This window comes from Propithecus coquereli, unplaced genomic scaffold, assembly GCF_000956105.1.
Source record: "Propithecus coquereli isolate 6110/MARCELLA unplaced genomic scaffold, Pcoq_1.0 Scaffold536, whole genome shotgun sequence".
In the NCBI taxonomy this organism is placed as follows: domain Eukaryota; kingdom Metazoa; phylum Chordata; class Mammalia; order Primates; family Indriidae; genus Propithecus; species Propithecus coquereli.
Window position 1 is genome coordinate 834,518 of NW_012151241.1, and position 25,463 is coordinate 859,980.

The window sequence follows — 25,463 nt, forward strand, 5'->3', positions numbered from 1 at the left end:
TATTTATTTTTAGACTAGTGAAATGCAGTAATGTGAAGCATGGAAAGAGTAACTGACTGTGAAATAACTAACTGTAACTGTGAAGAATCAATTGAAATAACTCACTACCTTTGGACCAGCCCTTTGCCTATTTTTTAATATGATTATTTGTTGTATGATTTCTTTGTGTATTCGTGTTATTAACCACTTATCAGATATATGGTTCACAAATTTTTTTTCCATTCCGCAGGTTGCCTTTTCACTCTGTTGACTGTTTCATGGTTGACAATGTTTCACGTTGATTCACAATGTTTGTGAATCAAAACATTCATTCACAATGTTTGCTGGGCAGAACACTGGCAGGTTTTGAGCAGAGGTGTGATATGATCTGAATTACCTTTTTAAAAGATCATTCCAACTGCTGGGTGGAAAATGACTATAGGGGGAAATAGGGCAAGCAGGAAGATGAATTAGAACATAATGGTGGCTTGGACTAGAGGCTGGTGATAGGGGAGATGAAGATTTGGATGTAGAAATGACTTCTTTATAAAGAATCTAGGATGACTTCTAGATTTTTAGCTTGAGAATTAGGGAAATACTCAGTCACATGAGGTCCACAAGAAAAAAAGAAAAGAAAAGAACAAAAGAAACTAGAGAGATAGTAGTACCATTTACTGAAAAGATGAAGGAGGACAAAGGAAACAGATATGGCATGCCTAAGGCTCTGTCTTTGGTTCTTTTCTCTTACTTTACTTATTTCCCTGGTGTATCATGTAGTCCCATGGTTTTAAATATTATCTACAGGCTGACAACTCTCAAATTTCTATCTCCAGCCGAGACTTCTTTCCCAGACTCCAGACTTGTATGTACATCCAATCGCCTATTCAACATCTCTACTTGGATATCACAAACTTAACATATTCAAAAACTGAACTCATCTTCCCCAAACCTGCCCCACCCACAGTCTTTCCCACTGCAGTTAATGGTACTTCCATCCTTCTAGTGGCTCAGATCAAAAGCCCTGGAGGCCGAGCGCGGTGGCTCACGCCTGTAATCCTAGCACTCTGGGAGGCCGAGGCGGGCGGATTGTTTGAGCTCAGGAGTTTGAGACCAGCCTGAGCAAGAGCGAGACCCCGTCTCTACTAAAAAAAATAGAAAGAAATTATCTGGACAACTAAAAATATACAGAAAAAATTAGCCGGGTATGGTGATGCATGCCTGTAGTACCAGTTACTTGGGAGGCTGAGGCCAGAGGATTGCTTGAGCTCAGGAGTTTGAGGTTGCTGTGAGCTAGGCTAATGCCACGGCACTCACTCTAGCCAGGGCAACAGAGTGAGACTCTGTCTCAAAAAAAAAAAAAAAAAAAAGCCTTGGAGTCACGTTTCATATCCAAAGTGTCAGGAAATCATGCTAGCTCTAACTTCAAAATATATCTGGAATCCAAAGATTTTTTCCTCAACTCCATTGCTGTGGTCCTGTACAAGCCACCATCATTTCTCTGCATGGATTTCTGCAATCAGTCCTAACAAGTTTCCGTTTCTGCCCTTTCCCTTCAATAGACTTTTCTCAACAGAGATGCCAGAGCAATTCTGTTAAAATACAAATCAGATGTTATTCCTGTGTTCAAAACAGTTCAATGACTTCTCTGTATGTCACTCAGACAAAAAGCCAAAGTCTTTACAGTGGCCTAAGGCCCTTCATGATTTGCCCCCATGACCGGCCTTCCTTCTTTAACCTCCTTTTATACTCTCCCCATTGCTGGCTCTGTACCAGACACACTGGGCTCCTTGCTGTTCACTGGACACACTAGGTACCTCCTGACTTTGCTCTACCTATTCCCTTTGCCTGGAACGTGCTTCCCCCAGATATCTCTAACTTGACTAAGTCCCTCACCCGCAGCTCTTTGCTCCAATTTCAACTTGACAATGAGGTCAGGGCATCCTGACCTCCCCATTTAAAGTTGCTACTTACTTTTCCCCATCACTGTCCCCAAGGCCATCCCACCAGCACTCCCAATTTCTAATTCCTCTTGCCCTTTATGTTTATTATTTACTGCCTGTTTCTCCCTGCCAGATTAAAAGCAATAGAGATCTTTGTTACCCCACTCATAGATATTCCAAGCAGTAGAACAGTACCTGGCACATAGTAGTCCTTCAATAAATATATATTGAATGAATGAAAGGAGACTGGGGCAGTGGGAAATTAAGATGTCTGTTTTTAATACATTAAGTTTGAGATACCCACTAAATATCTATGTGGAGATATCAAATAGACTTTGTCTTCTCAGAACATAAGCAGGTGTGTTTAGACTTTGTCTTCTCAGAACATAAGCAGGTGTATAACCACCACAAGCCTAGTAACTTGGGTCTTAACCTTTTGTCTTAAAAAACAAAGCCATCTTTTAGCTTTCTCTTATCTTCCACCATCTTGGCACTTACTTTGAGTCTGGCAAGAAACTAGCAGGAAACTGATTTTCCTACCCCTACCAAGTCATATTTAGTCATTAGATGATACTAGTCACCTTTAGTCATTGCTGATTTATGATCATTCTTTGGTAACTCTCACTTATACATATACATATGGACACACACACGCTATTTGTGTGTACATGGTACACACATTTGTCATACATGGTGTTCATTAAAAATCTTTTCCAATTTTTGCTACTATATTGGTCACAGTACAATGGTCATTGTGTGTAAGACATTATCCTAAGATTATTAGGATTTATAAATAAGAGACATACTTCCATCCAGAGTTTAGAGTCTTGATGAGGAAGCAACATAGAGAACACATAAAAATAACAATTTCAGAGCAACGTAAATGAAAACTAATCTAAGGGATTTTTTTACATATGTAAAATTTAATAGCTGTGTTAATTTGCAAACACGGTCAACTCACACTTTAATTATGCCAGAAGGCAGTGAAGTAGACTACTTATAACACTATAATCACCAGGTTTGAGTCCTAGCATTCTTTTGTCTATCCCTTAATTGTCCTACTTTAGTGGCAATTTAAGAAGTACTAGCTAAGAGGCAGCAAGAAGACCAAGTTTACAGTAACATTTTAGAGTGTTACCCAATCGGGTTTTTAGATCTAACTTTTAATAGGACCATAATTTGCCAGCTCCAACCAATGACTCATATCAATATACCCTCCAGGGTAGCAAGGAGTATGGAAGTCTTTTAAAAATAAGACTTAATTCCAACAGAAGAAAACATATTTAGTGGTCTCTAGTCCTACACATCACATGCTATAAATATTTATTTTTTAACATATATCTCTACAAACAATCCAAAACTAAAGGTCAGCTTCATGGAGACAAGCCTCTTTTTATAGATCCTATAGACTTGAAGAAATAACGGTGAATAGTGTACCTAACTGTAACATGATTATTAATACTAGCTTCACGTGTAGAATCTAGTAGAAACACAGAATATCAGTTAAATCTTGACATACATTCCCCAAATTTTCCTTTGATAAGACCATATTTAACTTAAACAAAAAGCCAGGTAAAATGAAATTGGAGATAAAAGGATGACCACTTAAAAACAATACAAAAATCAATCTTCACTATATTTCAGCAATAATCAGAAAACATAACAACAACAACAAAAACAAGATCCCCGCAACAAATCCCACAAAAGGTATAGGATTAAATGTAATAAAATGCACAATAAAAATCAATATTATAAAATTTTACTAAAGGATACAGGCGATTTTAGTAGAGAGTAATCATGTCTCTAGACAGGAGGGATATAAAGATATCAAATTCCCCCAAATTAATTTATAAATATGCAAAAAATAGATTTTTATTGTAACTGAAGAAAATGATCTAGAAGTTAATTTGGAAAAATAACCTTGTGAGAATTTCTGAGAAATGGGTGAGAATATCCAAAAAAAAAAAAAAAAAATTAAAAAATAAGTGATAAGAAGGGACTTACATTCCCAAATATTAAAGTGCATATTATAAAACTATACGTATTGAAGTAGTTCATTTCAGATGCCAAAATAAACAGACCAACTGAACAAAACAGAAATCACCAGTAGCAAAAACAAAGCATTTGGAATATGATAAAAGGGACATTTAAAACCAATGGGGAAAAAATTAGTAACTGTTATATGGATAAAACTGGTTAACTAGGTGGCAAAAAAATATAGGTAGAGCTTTACATCATATCATATCAAATAAATGCTTTAATCCATATGGAATTTAACATAAAAATCAAATCATAAACAAAACTAGAAGCCAGCATTAAGTATTTTTATACTCTCAGGATGAAGAAAGCCTTTCTAAGTATGACATCAAAGTAGTATGAAACCATGAAAGGAAGAGAATGATAGATTTAACTACCAAAAAATTACAAAATACCTGTTGGCAAAAAACTATCAAGAAAAAATTAAAAAGAAGATGAAAGACTAAGAAAAAAACAGATGACAAAGGACTATAGAACATTTCTGAGTAACAATTTAGTAATATATATATTTTTATATATAATCTTTAAAATAGGCATGACCTCATCATAGAAATTCCTTTTCCAGGAATTTGTTCTAAGATAATAGCTATAAGGATCAGGACTATAGTGTTTAAATTGAAGGAGAAAAAAACCTAGAAACAACTTAACTGTCCAAAAATGGAGGAGGACCAGCTTAGTAAATTACAATATAAAATGGACTCATTTTAAGTATTGCAGATATACATTTATTGTCATGATATTTACCACATATTAATCAAATAAGGTTATAAAACAGCAGATACAAATCTTTTTGCATAATACTTTAAATTTTATTCTTCTTTGAAGCACGCAGAGTTTCTTAAACAATTCCCCTTTACTCTAGTATGAAGTAACCAATTCAAAACAACTCTGATAATCTCTCTAATCAATATGGTCCTTTAAAGCTTTTTTTAAAGTCAGGTTTATGGAGGTATAGTTTATATGCTATAAAACTCATCCAATTTAAGTGTATAGTGCAATGTATACAGTCATATAACTATTACCAAACTAAAGATACAGAACATTTGCATCACCCCAGAAGGTTCCCTGCCCCCAGCTCCCAGGCCCTGGGCAACTGTTGATTTAATTTCTTTCCCTATATTTTTGCCTTCTCCAGAATGTCACATAAAGGGAATCATATAATATATAACCTTTTGTATCAGGCTTCTTTTGCTTAACATAATGCTTTTGAGATTCACTCATATTGTTGCATATATAAATAGTCCTTTTTATTACTAAGTATTCTATTGCATAAATGTAGTACAATTTGTTTAACCATTTACCATGTGATAGATATTTTAGTTGTTTCCAGTTTTTTGGTGATTATGAATAAAGCTGTGCATAGATCTTAGTGTGGACATGTTTTCATAACTTTTGTGTAAATATCTAGGAGTGGTGTGGCTGAGTCATACAGTAAGTTTAACTTTGTAAGAAACTGTTTTCCAAAGTATTAGTACCATTTTCATATTCCAGATCAGCAATGTATCAATGTTCCACTTGCTCTGTATTATCACCTAACAAGTGGCTCAAGCAACTGGTCAGTCTTTAAATTTCAAGCATTCTAGTAGATGTGTAGTGGCATCTCATTGTGGTTTTAATTTGTATTTCCCTGATAACTGATGATATTGCAAATCCTTTCTTTCCCATGAAAAGACATCCTTCATATCTTTATTTACCATCTATATTGGGAGACCCCAGAAGCCAGAGACTATTGGAGAGACTGAAGATATGAGGGAGCTTGAGAAAGGGATCCCATAAAGTTGTCTGTGAATTCCTGGACTCACATGTGTGGGTCTGACCTTAAACAGCACGACAAAAGGATTGGGAACTGAACTACAAAACAAGCCACTGCCCAGGTCCCAGACTGGCCCCTGAGTGGTGCACACACAGGACAGATCTGAGTAGCACTGCAAAGGCTTTGAAAACTGAACTGACACTGGAATCACAGCCCACATAAGGCAAGTCAGAATTTGCACCTGAACCTAACTGGGTCATTCCCTGCTGGAACAAACAAGAGAAAATTATCATTTTTTTACATAAATCCAGAGTTTCATATCCAGTGAAAATGACCTTCAGGAATGAAGGCAAAACAGACATTCTCAGTGAAGGAAAACTAAGAGAATCCATTATAACCCACCTTGTTTTAAAAGAAATGCTAAAGAAAATTCTTGAGCTTTTCTACTCTTTGATAGAGAACTGATACCAGAGAGAAACTTGGAACTTCAGGAATGAAGGAAAAGCAACAGAAACAGTAAATATCTGGGTAAACATAATAAGCCATTTTTCTCCTCTTAAGTTCTTTAGAATATGTATGAAAGTAAAATATATTGAAAGTAAAAATCATAATATTGTCCTGTGGGGTTTTCCATGTAGTATATAGATATAATATATATGATAAGTACAACGTAAAAAGGGAGTCAAATCAAATTAAAAAATAAGACTCAACTCTATGCCATCTATGCTACTATAAGAAACTCACTCGAAATATAAAGGTATTGGAAGTTAAAAGTAAAATAATGGAAAAAATATACCGTGCACACACAAATCAAAAGAAAGATGGAGTGGCTATATTACTATTAGATAAAATAGACTTCACAGTAAGGAAAAATGCCAGGGATAAAGAGGGGCATTATATAATGATAAGAGTCAATTCACCAAGATGATAAAATCCCAAATGTGTATGCACCTAGCAACAGAACTTCAAAATACATGAAACGAAACCTGATAGAACTAAAAGGAAAAATGTGCAAATCCACAATTATAGCTGCAGACTTCAACATTCTACTCTCAGTAATCAGAACAAGCAGACAGAAAATCAGCAAAGGATAGAGAAGAATTCAATAACACTATCAACTTGGATCTAAATGCTATTTATACTATACCCCACCCAACAGCAGAATACACATGCTTTTCAAGTACACATGGAACATTCACCAAGATAGATCATATCCTGGGTCATAAAACAAACTTAACAAATTGAAAAGAACTGAAATCATACAAAGTATGTTCTTTGACCATGACGGAATTAAATAGAAATCAATAACAGATAGCTATAAAATATGTACCCTTCTCTTGATGCTATCTCATAAAAGTAAAGCACATTTCCTCCCAGTCTAAAATAATGGACTATCCTCAGAAGGCAATTAGTGAGTTGTGGTATCTACCTTAATCTATCTTTTTGTAAATTCTGAAGAGTCAATCCATGTCAGAAGAGTAGCAAACTATCTTTATTACACAAGACAAAAAAGATACAGCTATCTTAGCTTTAGAATATCAAGAAGTCTTTATCCACCAACTTCTAGTTTAGAAATTACTTTTAAAAAAGTATCTAAAAACATGGAAACCAATGGGCATATTAACTGAGTTATGAATAATTTAAGAATTTTTTGTGAGATGCCATCTATGTTAAATTCAACATTTATTTTTCCAATACTAAATGTCAAACACTGTATAATGAGTAATCTTAACTAAGTAGCTGGTTCAGATTTGCTGTCTTTTCCTCAACACAAAACCTACTCACACAAATCTAGAGTTCACTATAACAGGGAGCACATTACTAACAGCTGCAGCTACTGCCAGATTCAGTTAACACATTTGTTTATTTTTTTTAAACTGATATGTCATTTGGCTCAACAGACTAAAGGAGAAATGTCAGGTTTCAGAATATCTTTATCTAGTCAAAGAAATTTTTAATTTTGAGAGTAAAACATCCAATTATAGGCACACCTCAAAGCAATAAAGTACTTTACTAATGACATACAGGATCTGCTATTTATCCTACTTATTAATAATCATAAATAAGCAAGCTTCTATTGTCCATTAGTCTCTCAGGGGGATACCTAAACCAATGTTCTTCAATTTGTTTGTTCATACTAAAATAACTGAAAAATTATGCAACACTTCACATATTTTTAAGTTGGTATCCAATGTTTTCATCTTAAGTTTAAATAGTTGTAAACAAAGTAATTTCTTGCATAATGTAAGTTTTGATATTTTTAACAAAACTTTTATATTACTATTTTAAATGTATCAAGTAAATAAAAATGGCATAGAGATTTAATTCCTAGAATTATATATTTAAAAACTGCATGAGCGCACCTCTTCTTTAACAGTAGGAATTTTGCATCTTCCCTTTTTCTCCTTGAACATTTTTTCCATCCATTTCACCTCCTCCACAGAATGTTATTTGAATGTGATGATCTGCATGTCTGAAAGTCTTTCACTGATACTCCTACAGTATTTTAACCTATAATATGTATGTGTATTTAAATTTTTCTTAATTTCCAATAACTGTAATGCTCTAAGTATTAAATCTACACTGAATTATTATAATAGTCAGTCGCATACAATTTATCAAAAACCATAGGAAATTTTGATAAATAATAAATAATTATTGAAATGTATCTTTCAATGAAAATTTTGGGGTGATGCTTTTATGATACCCTTAAAGTAATCACCAAATTATCCCTTTTGTTTTGGGGCCCTGGAATTTTGTAAAACTCACAGGCAATATACCATAATGTGATTCAGATGTGCAGAAAAGTATGCTTATCTTCAATCAAGTGGGAGAAGTTCTGTCTCAGTCGTATGAGATAGAGAAAGAACATCCAAAGCAAGCATCTTTCGCAGGCGGATCAATTTTAGGAAAAAGTAGGTATGGAAATTGAAGATTTTCTTACAGGTATCCAAACTAACTGGTCTCCCCCTCCTCCCCATACATAACTCAATTTGAAGACCACTCATTTAGACTATTTCCTCTATAAGGGAAATTGACAAAGTCAAAAGCTATACATTTTGCTTTTAAATCTACCTACCAATCTAGAGTTTTCTGTGCTCAGAAAAAATTGAATTCAATGTACAATGAAACATACCATGTTTTCATTCCTTTACCAGTACAAAGAACAAGACTCAAAGTGTCACCATTAGGAATCTGTCCAGTACTACAAAGAGTTGTGATCAATACCAATACTAATTGTTATGGATGGCTAATTCTTCTGATCAAAGGATCTACTCATACTCATTAAACTCAATCCATTTGTCTCAGAACTAATCTTCATATGTTTTAAGATACTCAGTTCATCTTTATCACAGACCAAGTCCCTATTGCTATTTTCACTACAGAGAGATCTAGCTTTAAATGGGAGGGTAGACTTCGATAAATTGAACATTTCATTCAACGTACTAAAGATTTACTCTCCTGTAAAGAAGAGTAAAGCAGAAAGCCAATAGGAAAAATACAGTCAATGTTTCAAGGTTAAGACTTAAAGGTAGCAAGTTTGTTTTTTGTTTTTACTTGCCTTGGTAGGCCAACTATATAGTGTCAAACTGTACTAAACAAGAACTCTATTAATCTTTTACAGGAAAACTATGTGTTTTTTTAAATAGGAAAAGCATTTTAAAGTATAGGCATACAGATAGGCAATTTCCGCTGTATATTTCAATTTGGAGCTTAATGTTATACCTTTAATAAAACTACTTCAAAGGACAATGAGAAATTCTCACAACTTTGACTTTTGTGAACAATTTCTTTATAGACAATAAGTGAATTAAGTGATAATTCTGCACTCCCTGATTTATTTTTAAAAGCTAATGAGCATGATGTTTGTAAAAAATTATAAGTGGAAAATCTGAGCCAAATGAATGGAAAAATCAGAGGTTGCCCTTTAAAAAATTCCCTAAATTCCTAATCTTTAAATTCAAGTTCACGTTGACCAAATCTTAACTGAGTTTGGTCTTTGTATTCTGAGCAATTTACCTTGTGAAAATATATTTCCTTCACCACTCCCACTAAATATATATTTGCTAGTGATATGATTCTACAGAATTAAACTAAATTACAGTCCTGCATCTGTTTTCAGTGTCTAACTTGGTTAACACTATCTCCCACACAGCTCTTTGAACTGCATTTTCCTTTTTTTTTTTGTAAGTACTGTCCCATTCTCTACCACTTGAATTTAAAAAAAAAGAAAAAAGAAAAGAGGAAAGAAAAGGAAAAAAGCACATCTAATCTATAGTCATTAGATCTAAAGATTTGGGGGCCAAATCCTAAAGCAGTGTTTGGTTCTCACATAGGCCTATTACTACATTACAAAGTACACAACTGCACTGTTCCTAAAGGTCAGATTTTATATAAGGTTGTAACTCCCAGTTTACTAAAGCAAACTCATGACTCAAGAAGAAGCAAATATTCTGCTTGGAGTATTATTTTACCTTTTGCTTTCCTTTTAACACGTTGACTGCCACACTAGGAAAAAAAATTGTCCTTGGGGACATGTGCTTTATTACGAAAATAGAATAAAAACTTCAAAGAACAAAACCATCCTTTCTAATTTAATAAAAAATTTGTTTTTTGTTGTTTTCTGTGCGTAAGTTATATGCAACTCACGCAGCGCTAGAATCAATTTTTACACTACATGCCACATGAGTTGTATGTGACTCACAACATACTTACTGAATTTGTTTCTGACAATTGAGTCTTTTGTCATTCCACAGGTATTTAGTTGTATCTGGAGTGGACTTTGGGTGGTCCTGGATGACAACCTCTGAATCATACCCCCCAAGTATGTGCAACAATGTCACATTGCCACATACTATCGCATCAATTTCATTCAAAGAGCTGCCAAACATTCAAGGGGAAATGCATAATCAGAAGTTTTGGTAATCGCAGAATACAGTCCCGCACGAGTGGTGCTCTTGGGCCGGCCATCTGGAGCAGGGCGACAGGAGTTGGGGGAGACATGCCAATTGACAGCGAAAACAATGAGCAGAGGTTTCACAGCACGCTGGCATGCTATGGAACTTCCCACCTAGCCACCAGTTCCACTTCAGTACAGCTTCTGTGAACACAGCTATGATCATCACATAAGTTTATTTTGTGTTTTCTGTTCTCAGGAGAAAATGTCTGGGGAAAATGAGCGTAAGGAATTGTTGGTGGGAATGGTGAACGAAGTTTTGGACGTGAGTGACAAAGATGTTGATCTATTTAGTGATGATTCAGAGGAGTACTGTCCTAGTGGAGATGGCAAGGACAGTTCTGATAGCAGTTGCAGCCCACAGAGAAAAACTGGAAAAAGAATATTACAGGCAGATTTTTCCAATGGGGAAGGTTGTTCAAAATCTATTACTGAAACAATTGAAGCAGGTGTAGCCAATTTCAGTGAGAGTGACTCTTCGTCAGATGTTTCTGAACAGCCTCACTAGTGTAAGTTTTCCAACCTGGGGTCCAGTTTCAGGAAGTAACATAAAGATTTGTGACTTTGTTGAAAGTAATCCTGGTGTTCTGACCGAAATTGTGGTTAATCTCCATGAAAAAACACCTTATGATTTTTTCAAATTCTTCATAACAGATGATGTTATTGACTACATGGTGAAGGAAACTAATATTGACAAAAGTCAGACTTTACAAAGGTAACATCAAACCCCACTCCTGATTGAAAAAGTGGTATGATGTTACTTCTCAAGAAATGGAACGATTTTGAAGAGTGTTGTTTTGGATGGGCCTTAGCAAGAAATCAAGACTTCTGGACTATTGGTGAAAAAACATTTTGTATGACAATACAGTGAAAAGGCTTATATCATATAACTGCTTCGAAATGCTTCTGAGAATGTGGCATTTCTCTAACAATGAATAATGTCCTCCTGGTGACCCTCTCTGTAAGATACAGCCACTTCTTGATTGTCTTCTTGAAAGGTTTCAGGTTGCTGTAATTCCAGATAAGGAAATATGTATTGACGAAACAATGGTGCCATTTCATGGATGTTATATATGCTTCACGAGGCCCTGGGCTCAAAACTAGTGTGAGTTAAATACAACTCACATGGCAGTTAATGTGTTAAATTAGGCAGCACTCATATTAAAAAAGAAAGAAAAGGGAAGAAAGAGACTCACCCAGCTCTTTAACGTACAACTGCGGTCCCCAAGCCCGTGGCTGCCAACTGGTATCAGTCTGTGGCCAGTTAGGAACCAGGCCGCACAGCAGGAGGTGAGCATCACCACCTGAGTTCTGCCTCCCTCCCCACCCCATCCGTGGAAAAACTGTCTTCCGTAAAACTGGTCCCTGGGGCCAAAAAAGTTGGGGACCACTGACAAGATGAGGTAAGACCAGAAGCACTTTACTAATTTACATATGATTATCAATTGTACTCTTAAAACACAAACAGTCTGAGAATTAATATATGAATTGCCAGCATTCCTCAAAGAAAACATCTCAGTATAAAATACCAGAAATGCATTCACTTTGGGGGTGAAAAAGCACCCATCTGTTCATTTATATATATGTTCTAGTTGAATTTCTAGCTCTAAGCAATTAAATTATGCCTGGAATCACTATCAATTCAATTTTCAAAATTACATACACTGCCACATGCTTTTCAAATGTCTCATGACTGCTAACTCTCTTTCTCATCTTGACCTCTCTCCCTAGTTCTAAAACCTATTTCCAAATTGCCCACTGGGTGCATGTGATTAGTATATCAAGTACCACCTCCAATTTTCACTCCTCTCTCACCTGCAGAGAAAATACACACAAACACACATACACACACACACTCCTCCAATTAGTTTTTCCCATTCCATTATCATTACCAATCTTATTTACCCAGGCTGAAAAACCTCAAAGTCTTATCTTTGGGTCCTTCCTCTCCTTGACATTCTGTTCTACATTTAACCAATGGTCAATCCTGCAATTCTTCTTGCACAATTTCTTACATATCTAATATTACCTTTTCATTCCCATGCATCCCTCTAGGTAAAGCCCTTATCTCTAAAACAAATCTCATTCCAAATGACTATAAAAACTTCCCTAGTCTAGCTGGGCATGGTAGCATGTGCTTGTAGTCCCAGCTACTGATGAGGCTGAAGTGGGAGAATCGCTTGAGCCCAGGAGTTCAAATCCAGCCTGGGCAACATGGCGAGACCATGTCTCTGAAAACAACAAAAATTCCCTAGTCGCCCTTCCTCTAGGACTCTTTCCCTGCCAATACATTTTGCACACAGAGAACTCCAAAGTGAACGGCACCCACACTGTACTTATTATCAAAGAATCCAAACTCTTAACAGGAGACACAAAAAATTATTAACAACATAGTAGTGAGTAAGCATTATACTGATGGTACTGTAAAAACAAAAAGCTCTAGGAAGGGAGGATAGTGACAGTTATTACAGGAGAGGTTTCAGAGGAGGTTACAGCTAAACTGGTAAAAAGCATTCCAGGCCGGGCGCGGTGGCTCACGCCTGTAATCCTAGCTCTCTGGGAGGCCGAGGCGGGTGGATTGTTTGAGCTCAGGAGTTCGAAACCAGCCTGAGCAAGAGCGAGACCCCGTCTCTACTAAAAATAGAAAGAAATTAATTGGACAACTAAAAATATAGAAAAAATTAGCCGGGCATGGTGGTGCATGCCTGTAGTCCCAGCTACTTGGGAGGCTGAGGCAGAAAGGATCGCTTGAGCCCAGGAGTTTGAGGTTGCTGTGAGCTAGGCTGACACCACGGCACTCACTCTAGCCAGGGCAACAGAGTGAGACTCTGTCTCAAAAAAAAAAAAAAAGCATTCCAGACCAAGGTGTGAAGGTTCAGATTTTAGGGGAAGGACAAGTAGTAGTTCAGTGGCAGGGGAGAGGTAGGAGATAAGGCTAGAAATGTAGGCTTGAATCAGACTGTGGGATCTTCATTATCATGCTAAGAAGTTTAGACTTGATCCTATGAAAAATTTGAAACAAGATACAAGAACCCTTTATTTTAAGCTTTTATATGTGTGTTGTTTTGTTTTTAATACATAATTTTAAAAACAAAGTAGCAGGGGCACTAATGGAACCAGACACATCTTCCCTAAGTGTGACAACTGGTAAGTTTCTTAGGCATCTACACCTCCGATTAGCAAACAGACTCTGCAGAAAAATTAGAGATAAGGACAGTATTCTGTGTGTTCATTAATCATTAGGTTAGACTGTTTATTTATGTTATTCAAATCTACTCTATCCTTATTCATATTTTAGTCTTTATGCTCTAACAGTTAATGAGGGAGGCATGTTTTAAATTTCCTACTATATTTATGGATTTATCTATTAATACTAGATATTATATTTTTTCAGTCATATACTGTTCATTTGATTTTTTTTAGATTACAATTTTCTGGTGTTATATGAGTTAATTCATAATGCCATATTTAATGACACAGAAAACACTCCTCAAAAATAAACGTTTTGGTTCATTTTTGGACCAAATCTAACCTTTTATGCTGTTGAAAATAGTTGGGTATTTTCCCTGTGCTCTTCGCTTTCTGTCAGCAATCTGCTTCAAGCCAAATGTACCTCAATATTTAGAGCACATTAGTGCTGCTCAGTCTGTGCTCCACATTAGAGAAAGAGTGGTTGTCCACAGGATTAAAGGAGTTTATAATCACAAAAAAACTGAACTGGTTACATTATATGCCGTCTTGTCACATTTCATAACTCTCTGCCCATAGTACAAACGGAGAGGGAAGAAAGTTTGATAAATCCACAGAACATATTCTTCTTTTTGCAGGGGAGAAAACAATCATTACCAGTTTGAAGAGGCTTAGTCCCAAGTTAGTAATGGCTTTAAAAGACAAAGCTTTATGGCAGTTGTCCTAACTAATCATATAATCCATAGACTCAGGTAAGTAACACACAGCCCTGACAACTACATTTGTGACCAATTTCCTATTTCAATACTCATTTGTATTATAGGGAGGGCAATCTAAAAGTAGAACAGCTGAGATAAATTTCTGTGGCTCAGTCCTCACTGGAAATGACTGAGACATATAAACAAGCCAGGGTTAAAAAAAAAAAAAACCCAAATAGTAAGTTATCACATGCAACTTGTAAGGTGTTTTGTTCCTACTTAGAATTTGAAAATAAATCAATTCCATCACAGGGTGATCAACAATAGTGTTTTTTCAAACTACAGGTCATAATTCATTAGTGGGTTGTAAGATATATGAGTGGGTTCCAACATGCCATTTTTTTAAATGAAATAGAACAGACTAGAAGAAATAATACCCGAAAATATAGGTAAGTATTATTTCATGAATTTTTTTGTGTATATACTGTATATGAAATGTACATAAATGACTAAAAGGCAGGACCTCATGGCACAACGGTAGTGCGTCTGACTCCATAAATGACTACAAGATATTTCGTATTATAGGTCACAACTGAAAAAAATAGTTCAAAAAATACTGATCTAGGAACAACCAGTAAGGCAAGCTTATTTTTCTCAGAACAAGAGCAAAACTAGGAAGAAAGTTTTTATAAATTTTTGTTAAGACTATCTCGTCTAAAGATCATCTAAGATTTTAAATAATTATGTACTCATTTTTCAGATGGAAAGAATTCATTTATTCAAAAATTCAAAAAAAGATTTATGTATGCCACACATGGTTCTATGTGCTGGAAATAGAAAACAGAATAAATAAAGTCCTTACCCTCATGAGGTTTAAACTCATGATGGAGATAAGTAGCCATGGTACCAGATTCTAGGCCAAACGCTTTACATACATTCTCACTTGAGCCTCGTAATCCTATGAGGCAGATAATATTTATCTCCATTTCATACATTTCATATATGTGGGAATTGAGACTTAGAGAAATTCATTAACTTATTCAAGACATATGTCTCTGTCTCTCTGTCTGTCTCTCTCACACACACACACACACACACACACACACACACACACACAGCTAGTCAAGGCACAGTTAAGATTCGAATTCTCCCAAGGCAGTGGGATTCTAAAGAAGTCTTTGCCACTATAATGTACTGCCTTCTACTGTGCTTCTATTTGCAGGAAAATAAAATATAACAATGTTCTGCCCAAGAAAACTTCTAAAAGTTACACAAAACTATGGCTTTTGATCAAATAATTTCAATTATATAGGTAGTCAGGGGTTACTTGCCCTTTCTTAAATTTTGTTAGTTGAAAGAGGGCAATTCTTAAAAATTGACCTAAAACTACAGTTTGGTTTCATTAAATTTACTTTGGAATAAACATACTAGTATGTTTTTTATATTGTCTTTAAAACTGGGAAGAGAGAATGGTAGGCCAATGGCATACAAATAAGCACATTGTGATTAAAAAAAAAAAAAAAAGGAAGGCACCCTGCTCCATGAACAAGTCCGGCTTAGGCTCTCACAATAAAGAGGCTTTAGCAGGGGAGCTTGCCTAGTCATTCCCTAAATGGATCCTGTAGGTTTGAGAGACATGTTGAGAGAAGCAAGGCTCACCCACAAAGGTAATTAGAAATGCTGAGTCAACACTGACAGTGACAGCAAACGCCATAGGGGCCAAATCACTCCACATTTCACACTAACACACTGTCTGAGCCTTGAGAGCAGAAATTGTTTCAGTTTTGCTCCCACTGTATCCCCATCACCTAATACAGTGTATAGAACAGGGCAGGTACTCAGTAAATATTTGCTAAATGAATAAATTATATTGCGCAAGTTATTTCCTCCCTTGGGCCTTGATTTTCCATAAAGAATAAGGGTGGGACTAAATCAATATATTTACTTTCAGCTCCAAAAGTCTGTAATGCTTTGAGCTGGAATTCCTAAATACATCACAGTAAAGCATCAGTAAAATTACTCCAGGACATCCGGGTTTGCATATATGCCTAGTCACAAGGTTTCACAACATCTTACTCACTGCATAAGATAAACAAAATGAAATTTGCCCTGTTGAAACTCCTGAAACTATCACAGCCTCCTCTTCAAGGGGAAACCGCTCAATATTTGTTGAGGTGGGAAGAAAAATAAGCTAGTTATTGTAGAAATAACGTAAGACATATCTGACGATTCAACTAAAACAGGAGAAAAGTTGACGCTCATAAAAACAATAACAAGGACAGCAGCAAAATTTAGCTTCTTCAGATGTTTGAAGAATCAGAAAAATCTGATAACTGGTTTAACCAGATAATCTCTGGCCTTAATTCCAAAGTACATTTACTTTCTGTGAAGGCAGGATATTTATTTTTTAAGTAGTTTAATACAGATTTACCTTCCTCAATCAATTGTCAACTAGAAATTATTTTCTAACCTTTTACAACTTTTTCTAAAAAGGAAAAGTAAATTATTTTTTAACCCATTATTTTAAGTAACATTATTTCGAATTAATGAAGTAACTTGACTAGATTACAAAACCACCAGTTCACCAAGTTAGGTTTTTATTAAATATATTTACTGAAGATTGAAATGTAAGGATTAAATACATTAAAGTATGTCCCTTATCTATTAAAAAAATTGTTTAAGGTTTTTCAAATCACCTCTCACTATTATAGGGGGAAGAGTTTGGCTTCTAAATAGTATTTCAAATCTCTTTGTATATGTTTGTTATACATAAGAAACATTGGTAGAAACTATAGGAGTATGAGAAAATTCTAGAAGGTATTAAGTGCTCAAACTTAGGACCCATTTTGGGTACATATGATTTGGCATAAAACATAAAAGAGTAACTCAAAGGTTTAAATAAAGGCACATTAAGAGACATGTCTTAAGACGATTTTTAGAAGGTAAGAAAGACTGAAGGCATTTCACCATGGGCAGATTCTAAGAAGAGAGAAAGTTTATGTTGATGACATTTCCATGGGTTAACTTTTTCCTTTTACATTCCTTCTAAGTCCAAGTCTAAGTCTGTGCACAAAAACAAAAAACTATCATTCAAAGTATACTGAAAGTTTAGAAGACCAATAGCTGTTTTCATAACATTTAAAAAGAAAAGGTAAACAATTCAAGCTTACTGTAACAACTCTTTTTTTTTTTTTTAAAAGAGATAGGGTCTCTGTCACCCAGGCTGGAGTGTAGTGGTGGTCCTCCAGCCAAAGCCTCCCAAGTAGCTGGGACTACAAGTGTGTACCACCATGGCTGGCTGATTTTTTAAATTTTTTGTAGAGATGGGGTCTGGCTATGTTGCCCAGGCTGGTCTCTTATCTATAAAAAAAAATCCTGGCCTCAAGTGATCCTCCTACCTTGGCCTCCCAAAGTGCTAAGATTGCAGGCATGAGCCATCGGGCCTAGCCACTTTAACAATTCTTTAAAAAATAGCATTCTATGAGAAATTAGAACGCTTATATATTGCTGGTGGGAATGTAAATGGTCCAGCCACTATGGAAAACAGTCTGGCAGTTCCTCAAAATCTAAACATAGAATTACCACTCCTGGGTGTATACCTAAAAGAACTGAAAACAAGGACCCTCCAGATACTTGTATGCCAATGTTCATTACAGCATTATTCAGTAGCCAAGGTGGAAACAATCCAGTGGTCATCAACAGATGAATTGATAAACAACATGTATTATATACACACAAGGAATAGTATTCAGCCATAAAAAGAAATGAAGTTCTGATGGAACAACCTTGAGAACATTATGCTAAGTGAAATAAGCCAGATGCAAAAGGACAAATATTGTATGACTACAATTATATGAAATATCTAAAATAGGCAAATTCACAGAGATAGAAAGTAGATTAGAGGTTACAAGTGGCTGAAGGGGTGGAGTGTGGTGAGGGAGGGAGAAAGGGAATGAGAATTATAACTTAATAGTTACAGAGTTTCTGTTTGGGGTGAAGAAAAGTTTTGGAAATAGTGGTGATAGTTGTACAACATTGTGAATGTAATTAATGCCACTGAATTCTATACTTAAAAATGGCTAAAATTGCAAATTTTACGTTATATATATTTTTTACCACACTAAAAAAATAGCATCCATGATACCCCACAGATTAAAATACAGAAGGGAAATGTGCCTTTATATAAAATGGAGAGCTCTGGTTGTTGGTGGTCATTATATTAACCATGATGTCCAACTTGGCCACTTGCAACTTGACATTATGTGCCTCCTGATAACATGTGATGTGATCTATATAATTGTCTTGCTGGAAAATTTGACCTGAATCTCATCATCAAGAAAGTGACAAATCCAGATTACAGAATGTTCTATAAAACAACTGGCCTGGACTTTTCACAAGGTCGAAGTATTAATACGATGCTTGAACCAGGGGTGGGGAACCTGTGGCCTTCTAGGTCCTTAAGCATGGGCTTTTGACTGAATCCAAATTTTACAGAACAAATCCCTTTATTTCTATTAATAAATTTTTGATTGTCTCTTATATTTTTATTTTATTTTTAAAACAAACATATAAAATACCAAAGAATAAAATAAGTTTCAATGAAATAATCCTCCCAGATTGATGGGCACAACTAGACCATTAGGAAGCCATAAGGGCCAAATTGACAGATGCTACTCTCATGATTTAGTTCTAACTTCCCCCGTCTGACTGATGCCACTACCACATGAGGCTGGCTGGTGAAAGTTTATGGGGACTGAGTACATCAGTCTGTTATCAGCTTTTGACAACACTGCACTGTGTTTCTGTTTGAAGTGGAATTTGTGAATAGTTGCACAGCCCAACAGTATTTTTTAATTCTGTCATGTCGAAGAAGATCAAGAGAACACTGAAGGAAGAAAACAGATTTTTTGATGAGGATTGAGAATTGCAACATCATCTGTTTCTGCTAAAGAAAAGATGATCTGCTTGCTTTGTGATACTGTAATATCAACATTAAAGAAATGCAATGCTCATCAGCATTATAACACTCATAAGAACTACAAATATTTCAAACTAGAGGGAGAGGAGTGAAAGGTTGTACTGCAGAAATTAAAAGATAAAAAGCAAAAGCAAAGACAATTCTTTCAAGCAGCAATGAGACCTGAAAATAACGCCACTGAAGCAACTTGTAAAGTAGCTTATGTACTCAGGAAAAAAGGGAAGCCATTCAGTGATATAGAAATTGTGAAAGAATGCACGGTCAAAGTTGTAGGATGCTTAGACCCCAATAACATTTCAAAGTACGAACAATTGCCTCTTTCAAGGAGAACCATAACGGATCAGCAGCATGAATTAGACTTCAACTTAACAGAACAACCTCATACTTAACATAAAAATTTCAATACTTAAAAGGAAAAAATATATTATTCAATCGCTTTGGATGAATCAACTGATACTACAGACTCGGCACAGGACTTGGGTCACAACAGAAGTTTTTCTTTGCTACGAAGAGTTACTCACTTTGGGCACTCTTGTGAACAGAATATGGAAAATAGATATCTTCAACAACTTTCAAGATAAATGTTGGGAAGTTGGTCTGAATTTGGTAAATTTACTGAGTGTACGTACAGACGGTATACCTTCCATGACAGGAAAACATGAAGGGTTTATCGCACAAATAAAAGTATTAACAGATCTAGATGCTCTCATTTCTTTTCATTGTATCTTGCATCAGCAAAATCTCTGTGTTAAAGCTACTATGTTAAGTGACACTTTGCAACAAGTTATAAGTATCGTTAATGATATTCAAGCAAATGTAACATGGCATAGTCAATTTTGTAACATGCTAAAGTTGAATAATGAGGTATTCAGTATGGATTTGCCGTATCATTCTTAAGTGTTCTAATGTGTGTTGGCTATTGCAGGAACAGGTGTTAGCCAAAATTTTATCTCTGCAAGAACAGATAGTTAAATTTTATAAAGAACAGAATCAGCAAAGTGAATGATTGAAAGCAGATTTCTATAGGAATGCAGCATTTCTGTGTGATATCATGTCAAATCAAAATGACTTGAATATTTCTTAGCAAGGTAAAACTAAGTCTATATATGATTTGTAGCAAAAAATCTAAGCATTTCAGAAAAAGCTATTTTTTTTCAAAACAATTCTTCAAAAGGAAATTTTAGGTGAACATTTTCCTCAGTTAGCAAAGGTCATTGATGAGCAGGATGATATATATGAATCATTTGAAGAATATGCAGCTGTTATAGATCTATTAATTGGAGAATGCAATGAAAGGTTCACTGACTTTGAGAATCATGACATCACACTCAAATTAGCATTTCAGCCTCACCTAGTTGATATCACCAAGGCACCTAAAGAACTACAGGTGGAATTGATTGAGCCCTCACTAGATGACATTTTAGTCATTGTTTGATGCTACGAAAGATCCAACTGAAATACGGAAAAATGCAGTAGACTACTCATGCCTTTGGCAACATGGCCGAAAAACGATTTCTTGCTTTTCAACCAGTTATTGCTGAGAATCCACATTCTCCTACCTAACCCAAATCAAGATGCCCTTAAGATTACAAACAACTGATACCCATCCAGAGGATCAACTGAAACTGTGGACCTCTATGCTGCAACCAAATAATCCAATGTTTTCCAACAAAAAGCAGACACAATAAAGTCATTAAAAGGTTAACATTAAAATTAACAAATTGTTTCCATTTTTTGAAACTGTTAAGTACATAGTAGCTAGATTTTTACAAAATAATGTACATTTTTAAGTATATCTAATTGAAGTTTCTTGAATGTGGCTTATTTGATTACAGCTAAATTAATGTGGCCTTCCAACATGAAAAGGTTCCTGACCTCTGGCTTGAACCTTGACTGGATCCCAGATCTGAAGGAAAAGGGTCTACAAAGGCTATTTTTGGGATAATAGGGGAAATCTGAGTTATGGAAAGCATGTGGGATGATAGTATTGAATTATTGTTTTCTCAGTTATGGTAATAGTAGATGGTTGTACAGGAGACTGTCCTTATACTTGGTAAATACATGCAGAACAACTTACAGGTAAAATGTCATGAGCCTACTTTTGGATGGTTTGGCAATGGATTGTGTGTCTAGGGTGGGGGAGAAATAGAAAGTGAGAGAGGAAAAGGCAGAACATTTGGAGTAAGGTAACAGTGGTGAATTTAAAGGAAGGCTACGTAAGTGTTCATGTGGTCTTAATTTTACAGTGGGTTTGAAAATTTCAAAAGAAAAAGAAATAAGGTTTTTAAAAATTAGAATTCTACAAAGTTTCTTCTTTTCCATTCAGAATATACTTAAGAAAACTAAATGAACAAGGAAGAAAATATAGCAAATTCAGTGCTTCGCATACCTTCCACATCATACCAATGTGCTCCATTTGTGATTCCATCTTTGAAAGTCTCGTCTTCATCTCCCGGACAATGAGGCTCACCAGTTTTCATTATGGGATGATTTGAAGCATAAGCTTTTGCCAAGTATTTAAAGACTTCATCATCTGAGGTTTTGCTATAGATTCCAGTGGCCTTATGTTCTGGAGAATCATCAAAAGGATAGCTTGCTACCACTGAGCCACCATGCAGATTTCCGGAAAGTACAAACCTTTGAAAACACAACCAAATTACATATCACTAAAAAAGGACCCAGAAAAACCATGCATTTTAAAATTCTACAACATCTTTCATAAATGAACTCAGATATCTCTCTTGGAGACCTAGAAGACAACTCTATCAGCTATTATAAGCAGACTGCCACAAACAACAACAAAGGAAATGGAAAGAAAGTATTATCAATTTAAAATTTCAAACAGCTTTAATAATTTAAGTTAACCTAATGTAAAGAATTTTCCATCATTGAAAAAGTAACTGGATAACACAATATAAATTAATGTTTCAGATGTCTTATTTAGGGAATTCCAAATTCATGTATTAGGTTGAACTATATGACTTTGCCAATATTCAATCATTTTTTGACCTACAGAAATGACAATTTCATATAGTTCAGCCTAGTACTTGTATTTAATAATGCACCAACTTCATAGAAAACATGGCTGGTATACATACACATATTTGTTGAATACATGAGTTAGATTAATAACTTCTGCTTTTTACATTTATCATCCAAAGAGAATTTTTAAGATACGGAGTCTAATTTAAAACAGGATGTGTTTTGACTCACTCCAGTTTCACAATATATTAAATTCACATTTTCAAAAAAGAAGCCACAGTTGAGGAAATTCTGAAAAACAAAAAATAAACAACAACAAAAAAACCAAAACCTGATACAGTGAGCTGCTTTCAGAGAAAAACAATACAACATATCAAAGACTAGGCTTTCATTGCATTACTGTAGAAGCAGCTCTCTTTCTAGGCCCAAGGTTTCTGACTGGACCATTAAAAAATAAACTGACACGGAGACAAGGATATTCCTATAAACGAATTTTTTTTAATGTTTCTACTTTTAGTGAACCAATTTACAATTTGGTCAAATTTATATATATAGAGAAGTACTGAAAACTCCTTTTATGGTGAAAGCTAAAAGCAAAAAACATGCTTAAATTAGGTTTATGCATCTTTCCCTTATGTAACATTTCAAACCATTACTATGAGTAGAAATTAAATACTTTTCTCTTTGTACTCTAAATTGGATTTTCTTACTTTTGTCTTTCTGTGGTTGAAATTTAACTGACCTACCAAAATTCTCAAAGGGATTATTGTGTAACATTTCTCTCTGTATGTGTGAAAGAAAATTAAATTATATTAATTATATGTCTAATTTGAAAGGTTAGCTTAAGCATGATCGGTACCATCCCAGGGGAGAGCAAACAATGAAAATTACTTGTAATATGGAATTTGTTCATCAGAAGGTAGAACTTAGCCAATAATGACAGTGATTAAACACTAGAATAGACTATGAAAAGAGACTAATTAAAAACTAATATCATTATAATTAGCACCCTTCCAGACACCAGAGGAGAATGCCATTTGGTGTAGTGGCAATAGCATAGGCTTTGGGCCCAGGCAAATATGGTAAGAACATTCAGTCTCCCAAATATGTCACTCACTGGTAATATGATCAGGAGAAGCTACTGTCTCTAAATTCACTGAACCCCAGTTTTCTCTCATCTATAAAATGAGGATTAATGCTACCTGTTTCCCAGAGTTGTTGTGAAAATTAAATAACAAACATGAAACATCTTCTAGCACAATGACTGCTTTATAGCCCCTGCTCAACAAATGCTCATTTCTTTGGAGATATTTAGCATCCTGTTTAGGGAATGACACTGCGTTACAGACTATCATTCTACTCTCCAATTCTACTGTCAGCCCTTGGTGATAGAATGATATAGAAACAAAAACTAAGCACATATTCTAACTTTCTAACTCTACCCTACCCACCTCTTCCCTATAGCTAACATATTAGCAATTTACTTTCTGGTTTGTATTTCTAAAATAATTTAAGTACTTTTTACCCCCATTGATTTCAGCTCAGGTAATCCATAAGCAACAAATATTTCTTGAGTGTCGACTATGTGCCTAACATTTTTGTAGGCACATCAGTGAACACAACAAACAAATGTCCTCCTAGCATTCATATTCTAGCAGAATAAAATGGATAAATGAATATTCTAAATAAGTGAAGCATGCTACTTTAATTATATATTTTTAATTAAAACTTTGAAATCCAAGATTCTCTACTAAATGCTGTATTCATTTTGTTTGGCTTTTCTTGCAACACTTCTTGAAAATATTGTTAAAACGGCCTAACCAAATACTTTCAGGATAACAAAATATTTGCATTCTATTTGAGTGATAAAATTCAATCAGATTTTCCTTACTCTAATTACACAGTTTTTAAAATACCAGTACCACTCTACAATGAGGATTTCAAGAGAAAGTGACATCTATTACAATGGTTTTAAGATTACTTCTTTTAGTCTTCCATCAAACCAACTTTACATATCAACTCCAATCTTATTTGAAAGGTTATTTTATAGTTTCCATTCAGATCAATTTTCTCAAGTGTTTCTCATACTTGACTTCAGTATCACATATCATGATTTTTGCATAAGATTTAAAGCAGCTGGTAAGTATACTGTAAATATTATAAACAAGAGTCTATAAATATAAAAAAGTTAATCTCTAAATTAACTCTATTATGCTCTCCAGATAACCTTGTGGATAACTTGAAAAAATTAGGAGAACTTGATGTCTAACAAACTATATTTCAAAGATTCAGGAAATTGTAGATTATATATATCTCCCCCCAAATAATCTGCACCCACCCTGGAACACTATGATAATGCTTTTCAAAGATATATCAAAAAATCATTTATATGCTAATCTCTCTAAGCAAGTATATTTACTTAAATAAATATAGTGTGCTAAAAATACGGGGGGTCAAGTAAATTATAAAAGGTTTATTTTAATGATGGAGTTAACATTTTTTACATTGTCCCCCTTGTCTCAACACCCATTGGATGAAGTGTAAAGTGAAACAAATAAACTTTACTTTCCTAAAATGGAGGAAATTAAGCCTTAAAATTTTATATATTCAAAATAACAACAAAAATCTATTTCTAACATAGCTGAGTGAATAGGATATCTAGAAATTACTCAGGATGGGTGCAGTGGCTCATGCCTATAATCCTAGCACTCTGGGAGGCCAAGTTGGGAGGACTGCTTGAGCTCAGGAGTTCAAGACCAGCCTGGGCAAGAGCAAGATTCCTGTCTCTACTAAAAATAAAAAAATTAGTCAGGTGTCGTGGTGTGTGCCTGTAGTCCCAGCTACTCAGGAGGCTGAGAAGGCAAGAGGATCACTTGAGCCCAGGAGTTTGAGATTGCTGTGAGCTATGATGATGCCACTGCACTCTACCCAGGGTGACAGAGCAACACTG

General features: G+C 35.1%; 1 protein-coding gene across 1 annotated transcript in view; it reads right to left on the bottom strand.

The window, feature by feature from the left end:
• Positions 1-25,463, bottom strand: part of CPD (carboxypeptidase D) — a 70,268-nt gene that overhangs the window by 41,891 nt on the left and 2,914 nt on the right. The window contains exon 2 of the mRNA XM_012657315.1: positions 21,921-22,168. Coding sequence (XP_012512769.1) covers positions 21,921-22,168 — 248 coding nt within the window. The remainder of the gene's footprint in view (positions 1-21,920; positions 22,169-25,463) is intronic.